At 36.5% G+C, this 12,862-nt stretch overlaps 1 protein-coding gene across 1 annotated transcript; it reads right to left on the bottom strand.

Annotated features, from left to right (window-relative positions):
- Positions 1 to 889: 889 nt before the first annotated feature.
- LOC110446828 lies at positions 890 to 12,632 on the bottom strand. Its single transcript, XM_021492144.1, has 3 exons — positions 12,510 to 12,632; positions 2,974 to 3,134; positions 890 to 1,847 (listed from the first exon to the last, which is right to left on the bottom strand). Exons 1-3 carry the CDS (start codon positions 12,622 to 12,624, stop codon positions 1,698 to 1,700), a joined length of 426 nt encoding a protein of 141 aa, XP_021347819.1. The 5' UTR covers positions 12,625 to 12,632; the 3' UTR covers positions 890 to 1,697.
- Between the last annotated feature and the right edge of the window lie 230 nt (positions 12,633 to 12,862).

Raw genomic sequence — 12,862 nt, 5'->3', positions numbered from 1 at the left:
AGGTTTATATGTTTAAACACGAAACCGTATATATTGTTAAGGCATTCCTCAATTTGCACCAACCACGATTGTTATCGCACAACGTTCGTCCGTCGTGCACACAAATGTGCGCAAGATTTGATCGCCCAGATTTTTATCGTTCGCACATCGTGCACACATCGTTCACACACCGTGCACACATCGTGCGCACACCGCACATCGTGTAACGTTGTGCGATCCCACAACTGTATGTTACCTTACACGGTTTACGTGTGACCTGTATTGGGGTTAAAGATGTATGTTACCTTACACGGTATACGTGTGATCTGTATTGGGGTTAAGGATGTATGTTACCTTACACATGGTACGTGTGATCTGTATTGGGGGTTAAGGATGTATGTTACCTTACACGGTATACGTGTGACCTGTATTTGGTTTAAGGATGTATGTTACCTTACACGGTATACGTGTGATCTGTATTAGGGTTAAGGATGTACGCTACCTTACACGGTATTCGAGTGATCTGTATTGGGATTAAGGATGTATGTTTCCTTTCACGGTATACGTGTTACCTGTATTTGGTTTAAGGATGTAAGTTACCTTACACGGTATACGTGTGATCTGTATTGGGGTTAAGGATGTATGTTACTTTACACGGTATACGTGTGATCTATATTAGGGTTAAGGATGTACGCCACCTTACACGGTATACGTGTGATCTGTATTGGGATTAAGGATGTATGTTACCTTACACGGTATACGTGTGATCTGTATTGGGGTTAAGGATGTATGTTACCTTACACAGGGTACGTGTGATCTGTTTTGGGGTTAAGGATGTATGCCGCCTGACACATATATCATGGTCACAATTTAATTGTCCCCTTATTTGTTTAAAATGTTTTAAACCTTCAACAAACCATTTTTACGTGTTCTATTGACCTTGCAAATAAATCTTTAATTAATCACCAAAGTTCACATTCCCATTCAAAACATAATGTTTATTAGTATGAAGCCTTTTTGAAAGGAAATACACGTGACGTAGCATATATTTCGTACACGAAAATTGATCAACTTAAACCCGTACATTTTCTATTTCATATAAACATACAAATTGCCAAATGAAACAACGCCTCCATTTGTGAAGCTCTTAATAAGTTAAGTATTGTTCGAGTTGGATTTTATTGTCATATTTGAGCTCGCGCTTCTACTCTTTATATCGTTTACATAGCCGAATAATTTGTTCGGCAACAATTCATACCTTTAGAACAAATCAGTTCATTGATGTATAAATGTAATCGAATAATAATCTTTGTCTGATTTGTCTGACAATTTCTTATTTATCACCAATCCTCCAACAAATAAGATTGTGAAAAACTGTATGTCTTGTGTTTTCCACAAAACGCCATTTACCATTACAACGGGTATCCATTTTTCTACACATTTAACTAAAATTAAAGTTCTAAATATACTGAAGAACTTTGTTCATCGATCACTTTGGTTTCCCTCTCCGGATTAATGAGAAGGGAAAAGCCACTGAAATGTTATTGAGTTCCTCGGAAGCGCGGTTTCCGGACTATTGGGGTACATTGTTTTAAGACTTTTCGTATAGTAATGCACTAAGATTTCCTTTAAGGAAAACGGGTTTTTTATGTAATGAGAAGGTGAGATCAATCGGGAAATACACAGCCTCATTCTGGCAAAGCCTCGTTCTCGTTGGTCTAAAGCTGAACCTGTGTGTCTTGAGGAAAGAAGGCGGCTTGCAGACTTTCGTAGTTTTGACACCGTTTTGAGATCCACTGATTGACTTCAAAGAAGCTTTTACTGATTTTCGGACAAACGGTGTTGGCACAAACCCCCATCAATGGAATCTGAAATGATACAAATTTCACGTGGGCTACACTAGTGAGAATATTATTAGTACAAGTATTTTACATGATCTTCAGATAACAATGCAAATCATGTGACATTCAATATTAATATTGTAATGTAGATGTCTTAAAACCAACTGCAATCATAGTTGTCGTTCCTTCCATTTGCATGCCCTTGCGTCAACTTTTTTTTTATCGCCACAAGTCTCAATACGATTGCACAATCTGATGATGAAAAGGGTACGAAACCGATGGAGAATTTTTAAAGCATTGCCCTATTTTGCTTCGCTATGTTTTCCAAGACCAAGACTGTTTATCGACTACTTTTCATAATGTACATGTATACTATTGTGTATGTCATTGTATTGTTTTGTAAATACAGTATAGTTTATGTCTTTTCTCTGATGTGTTGTAAAACACAAGGACAATAAGAATCTGAATCTGCATTTGATTGATATATAAACTCGCAAAATATGGTATTGCTGGACCATTCCCTAATAAGCGGTATTCCACAGGGATCAGTGTTAGAACTACCTCTTTTAATTAAACATTAATGATATGCCAACTGTTAACGGATACTTACCTTTTCGCTGATGATTCAAAAGCTTTTAGATCAACAAATTTAAAACAAGATTGCGACGTTCTACGGTAGACGTCTTTTCATTTTTAACAAAATGGCCAGACACCTGGTAGCTACACTTCAATCCGTAAAATGATGCACGTGGGAAATACAAACATTGATAGATTCAACTACACCCTGGAGGAACGTTTACCGAACATCCATACTTTTAATTGAGTATGCAAATCAAGTTTGGTGCCCAAATTTAGAAAGGCATGTACTAGCAATAGAAAATGTTCAAGGTCGAGCAACGAAACAAGTAGATTCTACAAGGGTTTCAAATTTATAAAACGAGGAACCTTTACAGAAATTAAGATTACCAACATTAGCATATAGAAGATCACGTGGTGATATGAGCGAGGTTTTATAAAATCATTTCCGGCAAATATGACATAGAAGACAAGTCGAACAATTCACTGCATTTTAAAGATGAATAATTAAGGTTTTGTAATATTATATACTAAATGGAAACTAGACGAAGGTCTTTTCAAAGGCGTTACAACTTACTTGTTTGTCGAAACAAATGTTGCAGATGAATAGACAGCGATCCTGCAGAGGAAGAAATTGAATGATGTAAGGATTGGCAAGCACAGGATTGCCTTGGGCGAGACCCGCCCCGCAAACCAGGAAAAGAACAAGCATCACGTGAGGCACCATCGTCGTCATTTCTGTAACAGAGCGAGTATGTCATAAATGGGTATTGGGACCCTGAGAAAGTTGATTTAAAAAAATACAATCCGTAATTGAAGGACCACCATACAACAGGATGATGTACACTGGCAGTTCAATACATCCAAATAACATAGAAACAATACCAAAATACAAATTTTAAATGTCATATTTAATTTTTGTTACGTTCATAAGATTAAATACGACATTTTCTGCTGCGTTATTCAAACGCGCAGTACATTTTAGGCTGGTCAATTTCATGGGCAAATGAAACAGGTTACATTTGGTAATTACATTGAGTCCAACATGAGTAGGAATTGAAATATTTTAAAATATTCGTGTTAATGTTGAATAGGTGGCTGTTTTATAATGTAAGTACTCTTTGACCGCAGTATAGGAAAGATATAAAAGGGCATATCTATTACTGATAACAAATTCATATTATAATCGAGCGCCGAGAGCTATTTGCAAAACTACATTCATGTTTTAACGGTCGTGTCTAATTGCAAAGCCAAACCAGAAGTCACTTCGTGACGTCACAAAAGAGACCTAGCAGAGACTAGCGCTTCTGCATTGTTCTCGCGAGACTCGAGGCAACAAACGATATTTTGGTAACATAGACATAACTCCCACGAGATTGAGGTTGAATTATCTCTATTTTTATTAATTCTTTAAAAGTGGACGATATTGGCATTAGTTGAATCTCGGGGGACAAGACGCTGACAGGAGTCATGTGGTTTTGTTCCAGCGAATGTCCTCTGAACTCCGCCATTGTTAATTATTACATTTAGCTCTACACAAAGCTGCTGCTATAGAGCGCATGCTATAGTGTCGCTCCCTTGTCGACACCAAAAGTCCGAACCAAAGTGAAATCTACATTTATAGGTCAGTTTTAGACAATGTAAACGCATTCCGAACGGCCATTATAGCGATGTTCTGTTTCTCTGATTTACCATCAATATAACGACCTATGTTTGATCACCTTATAGAACAAGCCGTAACACATGCCCGCTCGACAATTATACATGATAATGGCGTGCTCTCCAGTAATGATGGCATTTGTTATTTGAATCATCAAACCGGTACGCCCACCGAGATACATTGGTTAATCGCTTTCAGCGTTACGTTGTTCAACAAATACGACAATTTCGGCAGTTCAGACTTAATTACTGGCGGTACATGGTTATGTATACAAATGAAATAGAAACAGCGTCTCTATATATGATTCCGCATCAACTTGTCCCCAAACGCTCGCAATTAGTATGTGATACCCAACCTGGAGGCAGACTGTGATGTTTCCGCGCACAAATACGTCAGCATCACCAAACTTATTGTAAAATAACCAGTCTCCATTGACGTGTAATACTTAATATAGACACAATAGAACAGACAAGTCCATCAATATGACTAGAACTTCCGGCCGATCACGCAGACAGCACGTGGGCGACCCCTACTGAACTGTCCTCTAATTTACATTTTATTTCTATCTTATTAGCAGAATAAGGTTAAGGGTGCATGTATCTCTGCATCAATTATAATTGTTAAGAAGAGTCCCACTCATAGATTCTCTGACCTGGAGTATAGTATTCTCCCTTTATATGAATGATTAAACAAACTAAAGGAGTTTTTTTCTGGCTTAGAGTAACGCTCCTGACAAATTCTTTGTTTTTGAAGTCTTTGCCACCCACATATTGACACTCATACCGATGCCCTGCATTTGTATCATCCCTAGATGGCAACATTCGTTAAGTGTTAAAGCTTTGCAATATAAGAGTCCAGAGTTCGACTCAGGCAGATTTTTCTGTTTTCTTATTTCTTTTTTCAAACATGTAACTGATTGCATCACAACATGTGAATATTATGGAATGCATTTTGGTTTAAAAGGACTTAAAGCAAATATGTTTTAATAGTGACGAGGTAATAGTAGATAGTTAAGTTTGCTGCCATCCTTTAACATCAATACATGTATTTCGTACAATTTACATTTCTAGAGATTTAGATTGAATTCAGATCGTGATATAATAAAATCCCGTGTTCTGTTTGCCATTTAAACATCAGCATAAACGTTCCTTAGTTATTCTTTAAAACTGTCCAGTCCGAGGCTTTTCTTGTATCAATTACCATATCAATATTTTCCGGACATGAGAAGGCTTAGTCAAGGCTGTATGAGATGTGACTGCGACGCGTAACGCAATACAAGTGTGCAAAATACAGTCCCCCGGAAAAACAAGTATACGAACACTGTTGAACACATCGAACATTAAGTGTTATATAAGCATATTACATGTAGTCACATGTTATAACTGTAACCTTAAAAGGTAATTCCTGTTCCCTGTTCAGCGCGTGCAGCATGTCTACATCTTAGGGTGTTACGCATCAGAACAGAATGTCGTTATAACGACTACAAAGTATCTCGTTATACCGTTTTTGACACTACGACGAGAGAGTAGGTCTTCAATACGAGATTAATAACAGGGGAATTATAGTGACCTTTCGGGGTCAAGCTTTTGTTCGTTTAGTCATTTTATGACGTTTTGGGGTCAGTCAGGGTCATTGACGCCATTAACAATTGTCATCCGGGCTTCATATACAAATGAGAAATGTGCAGTCAGTTTACAATTTTACTAGAAGAGCAGCTGTTTTCACGGGTTTTAGGTAATAATGTCCTTATTATGTTGAAGTATTATTTTCTCTGTGACCTGTTTGGGCTTCTGTAAATACATCTTTCAAAGGTGAGAGAAAACAGAAGTCCCGTGCCCTGCTCCATTCATAATCTCGACGACAAATTACTGATCTCATTTTCTTGACAAATATAATATACACTAGTTACTTGTAAACATAGGAATGGGCTTTATGGATAATCCGATTTATCAAGACGATATTCTACTGTCACCAGGATGCTTTATAAACCTCACGCGACTTTTGTTGTCGGTTAACGGTCGTCTGATTGACCACTCAGAAATTACTACGCGATCGTGATGAACTAGTGCATACATTCACGCGCTCATACGTGCTATTGTTAGATCGATTACGTTGTCAAAGTCCGTGATCAAGGTCTATTACAGAACAGTAACACATACACTAACAGAATATAGTTCCAAGTTCACAACCCGAATGTCCAACTACGCTTTACACGACAGAGATCGCTGAACTAGACAATTGTTGACATTTGTGTACTTAAAGTCATTAGTATTTATAAGTGTTGAAACGTCACACGGTATTCTGTACTTTAGCCGAAATGTATGTAGGTACAAAGAGAGTACCAATATTAAGGGACACTCTATATTGTTTTCTTGTGGATGTATATTGATCTTTTTAGGCTGTTATGTCACGGCATTTGATATAATCGTGCTGAACGGCTTAATTCACTTTGAGAATGGCATTATTAAGTTGCAAATAATGATTTAGACTTGCATTGTTTAACCTTTAGTACATTTGGTAGCTGAATTTGTGATATACATTCCACACAATTAGGGAAATTAGAACAGTGCACTGGAAGATTCACTAATAAGGGGAGATAATCAAATTTTCCATTTGTAGTTATCGAGACATCTCTTGTTAAGCTCGTCACGGCTCGAACTACTTACATCAGTCAGTCGCTATAGCAACCTTTGGTTTGACTTATCAACAGTCATTATAATACTGTTTATTGGGACATACGTCGGTTTTATATTATACACTAGTGATAACTTATTTTAACATTGAGCAATTTTGCCGTAGACCTCGTCCTGAACAATGATATGATAATCAGTAATTGCGTTGTTTGGCAGCTCTGTGGTGACAGGTGTTCTGTAACACAGTCTGCTGAACAACACATAGTTTGGGGACGTAACAAATCAGGTCGAAAACATTACAGATTTGCCACAAATTACAGGCAAATTTTATCACGCCATTATTAACGCCCTTTCCCAAAACAAAGTTACAAGGTTCAATGTTTTTGCAAAATAAAAATGTCAGCATAATAAACTATTCTCCTGACAAAATATTTAAGCAAAACATCGGTGTTTTCCATAATATCATTAATTATTTTTTTGTACTATTATTTCAGCTATAATTTAAAACGACATACGTAAAACAAACTCAACAAAACACTTACTCCAAATAGAACACATATTTTACATAAAGGTACCGAGTGAAGGGGATTAGAATTAGGGCCGGGCTGGTGAACATGAAACCCCCGTGCATACGACTAGAGAAATGTGTAGGACACACGCGTGATACCGTAGATTTAGTCATGCTCCGGAACCTTTTTGAGTACGTTGGTTTGTCGACTGTCCCGGTGATCTTTCGTCATCATGTTTCCGGAACAACGTGTAGTTCCATCCCAACAATTACATGTACCGAGACAATGATGTTCCGTGATAGATCCTTTCTACCCCGAAACAAAAATATACGATAAATCTGTTATTTAACCATCGTCATATTTCAACGATGTAATCTTCTAAGTATTTTTCATCACGTCTTGGTCTAGCCTGTAACGTCATTATTAAACCACACGTGACGTCTTGATTGCCACTATAGGTATATTTTCGCGTATAATTTATAGGGTTGATTCGTGAATACTCAATTTGCAATTGAAACAAAACTTTTTTTCAATATTGATTATTACTATTATTGGAATAAATATTCGTGGAAGATTGAAATTCAAACCAGTCTCCTTGTTTTTAACGCGAAAAGTAATCTCATGCGGCGTTGCGAGCAGAAAGAGATTGCAGTATTTAAGGATTAACTTGAAGTTTATGTTATGGAGATACATGTATAACACAAAAAACTGAGCGTACTTGATTTGATTTAAACATATTTTATTGCAAATAAATATTTACAAAAGAATTGGACACAAGTTTTCACAACTTGACAGTCCTTTTCTTCAAATACATGAATATAAACAATAACTTGATAAGGTAATTTACGCAATATATATAAATTATGTTTTTATATGGAAATAGAAAATAAAGAGGAAGAAAAGACGGATAGAGAAACGAAGCAAAGGATAGTAAAATAGGTAGGGTAGGAGAAAAAAGAATGATAGAGAGAGAAAGAGTGATAGAGAAAGATGATCACATTCAGCCAAACCGGTTGCATTTGCTGATATAATTTTGGACAGATTTTGTAATTGAGGTATTTTCATCATTGCTGAATTTATGATCGCCATATAGGAGCAAATCTAAAGTTGAATCATCACGATACTGTTGTAGCTCTCTTATTAACAGATTTCGATGCAGGGTGAATAGGGGACAGACACATGGATTACCTTATGCGCTTTCAGCTGTATTAGATAAATTTGATCTAAACAAGTCATAGTTAAGAGAGCTCGCACAGTTTCTCAAACGGCAATGAAGTATATTTAATTTACGGAACCCCATACCAGAAAACATTTATTACGTATTGTACCTTTTGATTTCATATTTGTTTTAAATGAACTGAGAGAAGGCGAATTCCTTATAAATATATCTAGGTCATTCCACATTTTTGTAGTTGACGAGAAAAAAGAATTGCGCATAGTTTCAAGCATAAAGTTTGGTTGTCTTAAATGTTGGGAATTTCTTAGGTTATAACTGCAAATATCCCCAATGCTATCTGGTATGGTGTCACACAAACAATTTGGAGCTGTACCGTTTTTAATTGTAAAGAATAGGGATACTTTTCTGATTTTCCTTCTATTACTTAGTGGAACCCAGCGAAGCGGTTTATGATGAGAAATTAATCCGGTGTTTTGTGTTATAGCTCCATAAAATAAAAAAAAATATTCATGTTAGTCCTTATAATTTAATCTACTTTACACAATCCCTGTGGAAATCCACTTTTATTGATGGTCTGCTTTCTTTTAGAAATTGTTACGCCGCTGTATCAGCCAACGTTACAAACGGCGACGTCATTTTTTACGTTATAGGCTGATAACATAATTTTTTAAGCCAATGAAAATGCTTGTTACCAGCAAGATTTAATTATTTAGTTATATTTGACAGAAAATGACAAGGAATATTTCCATGGATTATGTATAAAAAGTCCAATCTCTTTACCGCGTCCTATTAAACATATGTCCTATAACTCAATGCGTCGTCCCCAAAAATAGAAATGTTGACGTCTGTCCGTATTGTGCGTGAGCGAGAGCATTCCATGATAGTCACTTTGTAATAGGATATTTAACCACTTGTTCTTGGCAATGCTTTGTGAACAAATGTCTTTTACCACCACAGAAAACGAACAAATGATATTGTTCATATACAAAAATGGCGCCCAACGTTGCTATTAACATAATGCAAATAACACGTGATCGAGACACAATGCTTGGCGCACATTGTATTCAGCGTGAAGCTTGATTTAAATGTAATTAATAAAATATTTATAAATATTTCATCCGTGAGGCAAAAATTAAAAGCATGTTCACTTATGCTTCTTACTCGAGAAAATATTCAATAATTAGTTCACACTTTTGTCGATAATTATGATTGATTCTCATCTCCCTTTTCCTACTACACGTAAAATCAATGATCCAATTAATAAACACTTATTGTAAGCAAGCTGTTGACCCTGATTGACGACTCGGCTAGGTCATGTTCACACGATGTCTACGCTATAAACTACACACGTCTGTTTGTGGCAGTATGTTCACTGTCGCCATTACCATCATATCGTCATGCCAACCGTTCACCCAGGGAACGTAACTCTGATAGATGAGGTGGCCATTTCAATTTCAAAACCTATTTGTTTACCCGGAGATATGAAATAAACATGTGTCACCATCCGATTATCAGGCTTCGGGGTAAAACGTGTCAATCACGATTATCATGATATTTGGTTAGAGGGTATTATTTAGACTTGAGTAAAGCTGTTGTTTTCAAACCTGTATCGAACTGAAAATATCTTTTAAAGTCTTCATATACCTGCTGCGCCGTTCAAGTTCACAGAAATCACGCAATATTATCAAAATAATTACAATGTATTTTGTACTTGCAAGTTGTTCATTTAGAGTTTCGTAAGTAGAGCGCAGTTTTTGTTATAATCATTTCATAATAATGATAAGCACTATCTATAGCCATGTATCTTTCATAGTATGGAGTCATGTTTTTCTGTACTAACTAACGTATCGAAATAAATTTCAGAAAAAAAAATGAAATAGAAAAATGCATATTTTTAATTATGTACATATATGTATCATGCATAGGGCAACCTGAGGTGAATTTCACGCGCGACGTTGATACATGTATACGTGTATCCTCGAAGGCGTGGTAATCAATGACGTCATCAAAAATGACTGACGCTTGTACGTGTTTTTGTCAGATTCCGGTATTTCGGCGTCAAGGTTTGAGCATGATCTCCGATCACCTTGTCAGATACTGCACTGAAGAAGCGTGTGATATTTCAAGCAAATCTGTATAAAGTTGAAAATTGATAGAAAAAAATGAACAAGCTAGTGACAGCCGTGTTCGCATGTCTTCCATCACTGTTCTGCATCGATTCGTCCAAATTGTCATTACTAGGTGTATAATATTATTATGCTTTATTTCTTCGGAGTTGACATATTCACTGAACATACAGACAGAGATTTGATATAAAGATTTTAGTGCCGTCAGCCGCTCAGTCAAATAGAGCCACAGTTGAGCAAGATAGATGATATAATTCTACTGAAATAGAATCATGACCCTAAAGAGTCGTTTTTACTGAAGCCTTTTGACATTTGTCATGTAATTTGTAACATTCTAGTTCTGAGCGCACCCGCAGGAATACTTTGAACGTTGCTTTTCAAGGTATGACGGAGAATTTTTTTTTTCAAGTACAAGAGGCTGAACCAACAGTTTCAGAAGGAATTGAATGCAGTCTGCGAGTACCAATCTGTTATTGGACACCATGCAGCTATAAGTTTCTAGTCAATAACCATTTATCTTTACACATTAGTCATGATCATTTAACTCAAGTCAATAGACACCTGGCCTAGTCAATAAACACTAGACAGTAGACACTAGTCAGTAAACACAAGTCAGTAGATACTAGCCAGTAGACAAGAGTCAGTAGACACTAGCCAGTAGATACTAGTCAGTAAACACAAGTCAGTAGACACTAGCCAGTAGAAACTAGTCAATAGACACTAGCCAGTAGAAACTAGTCAATAGACACTAGGCAGTAGAAACTTGTCAATAGACACTAGTCAATAGACACTAGGCAGTAGAAACTAGTCAGTAGACACTAGTCAATAGACACTAGTCAGTAGACACTTGCCAATAGACACTTGCCAATAGAAACTTGTCAATAGACACAAGTCAGTAGACATAGACTCTAGTAAATAGATACTAGTAATTAAAATAGAGTAAAGAAACACTAGTCAAAAGAAACTTGTCAATATGCACCGGCCATTAGACTGTATCCAGTAGCAACTTGTTAGCCACTTGTCAATTTACTCTACATATTAGACATTAGTCAGTTAACACCTTTCATTTGACACTAGTCGTTAGATAGTAGCGAGTAGACACTAGTCAGTATATACATGAGTCAATGGGCACTACTCACGCGGCCAGTAGACTAGTCAATAGGCACTTGTCTTAAACTAGTTTCACCCCTTGCAACACCTTACGACTGCACACGGATGCCGACTTTATAGTGCTATCTCACTGAAATACCATGCCGAAGGAACCCAGCACAGCATTCCGCTCGGTCATAATATATTGACAACGGGTGAACCAGTTGATGCCATTTCCCTACGTGCTGAACGTTAAGCAGGGAACATCAACTACCGTTTTTAAGAATTTTGGTATGAACCGGCCTGGGGACAACCAATAGAAGTAACATGTTTGATTTGCTAAGCAGTTTTTTTTCTTCAATGATGTTAAAATGAAAACTAATTAAACGTTTAGTTTTGAACATTCTTATGCAGTAATATGCGGTCTTTAGGAAGTATTTTTTTAAATAAATATTACTTATATTTCAGTCAGTGAAACAATTAACATATGAGTAAGTAATATGTTCTCGAGGAGAAATGATACCAGAAAATGTGTCCTGTACCAGTAATTAAGTTTGGTGTAAACAAGGTGCGTGCTGTATATTTACCAGTGATATATAGTATACATCACAGACGACTGTCGATAATTTACGACAGAACAAAGAGCGTGTTAATTACAAACTTATATTGCAATGGTTATTTAACTGTGCAAGTAGAAAAAAATGTTAAAACTGTAATAGAAGCTACCGTAGAATCAAGAACATAAACAATCATTATCGAATTTAAAGTTTGTCAAACGTTTTCTATTTGTTTTTCTTCTGAAAAAAATCAAATAGACCCACAACATACACGGTTAATAATATTTGGTGTAGACAAAAAACAACACTTGTGATGGATTAAATAACATAGACCATGCTACGTATAGATGAAAAAAACTTACTTGCTGCAGTGAGAGGAAAGCGTCCTACGTCTTGTGACAATTTGCCGGGAGTGAGACAGGCATCTCTCATATATTCAGCCACTGTACATGTAGCCGTGACGTCACTAACCACCATCCCTCCCTAGGTTGGATATTAAAGGCTCGATAGCTGCTACCGACAATTGCTAATTATAGTAATACATGTATATATGTTATAATATGATGGGTAAACAAGGCCGGGGGAGCACTGATGTATAAAGCTTCATCTCCCTAAATAAAACACAAGGTTGAATCAATGATATTTCATAATAACTTTTTTTTAAATCTAAAAACAAACACACAAACAAACATACGTGTCCCCGGACTCAAAAGTA

The sequence above is a fragment of the Mizuhopecten yessoensis genome, unplaced genomic scaffold, assembly GCF_002113885.1.
Source record: "Mizuhopecten yessoensis strain PY_sf001 unplaced genomic scaffold, ASM211388v2 scaffold3015, whole genome shotgun sequence".
NCBI classification, from domain to species: domain Eukaryota; kingdom Metazoa; phylum Mollusca; class Bivalvia; order Pectinida; family Pectinidae; genus Mizuhopecten; species Mizuhopecten yessoensis.
Note: the sequence above shows the minus strand (reverse complement) of the source record. Positions and strands in the feature narration are given on the sequence as shown.

What these genes read in the sequence shown, in the direction of transcription:
- LOC110446828 (XM_021492144.1), bottom strand. Translation starts at nt 12,624, where the DNA reads ATGGTGGTTAGTGACGTCACGGCTACATGTACAGTGGCTGAATATATG. An exon ending in CTTTCCTCTCACTGCAGCAA is followed by an intron (nt 3,135 to 12,509) that starts GTAAGTTTTTTT and finishes GCTCTGTTACAG; the next exon opens with AAATGACGACGATGGTGCCT. An exon ending in ACATTTGTTTCGACAAACAA is followed by an intron (nt 1,848 to 2,973) that starts GTAAGTTGTAAC and finishes GTATCATTTCAG; the next exon opens with ATTCCATTGATGGGGGTTTG.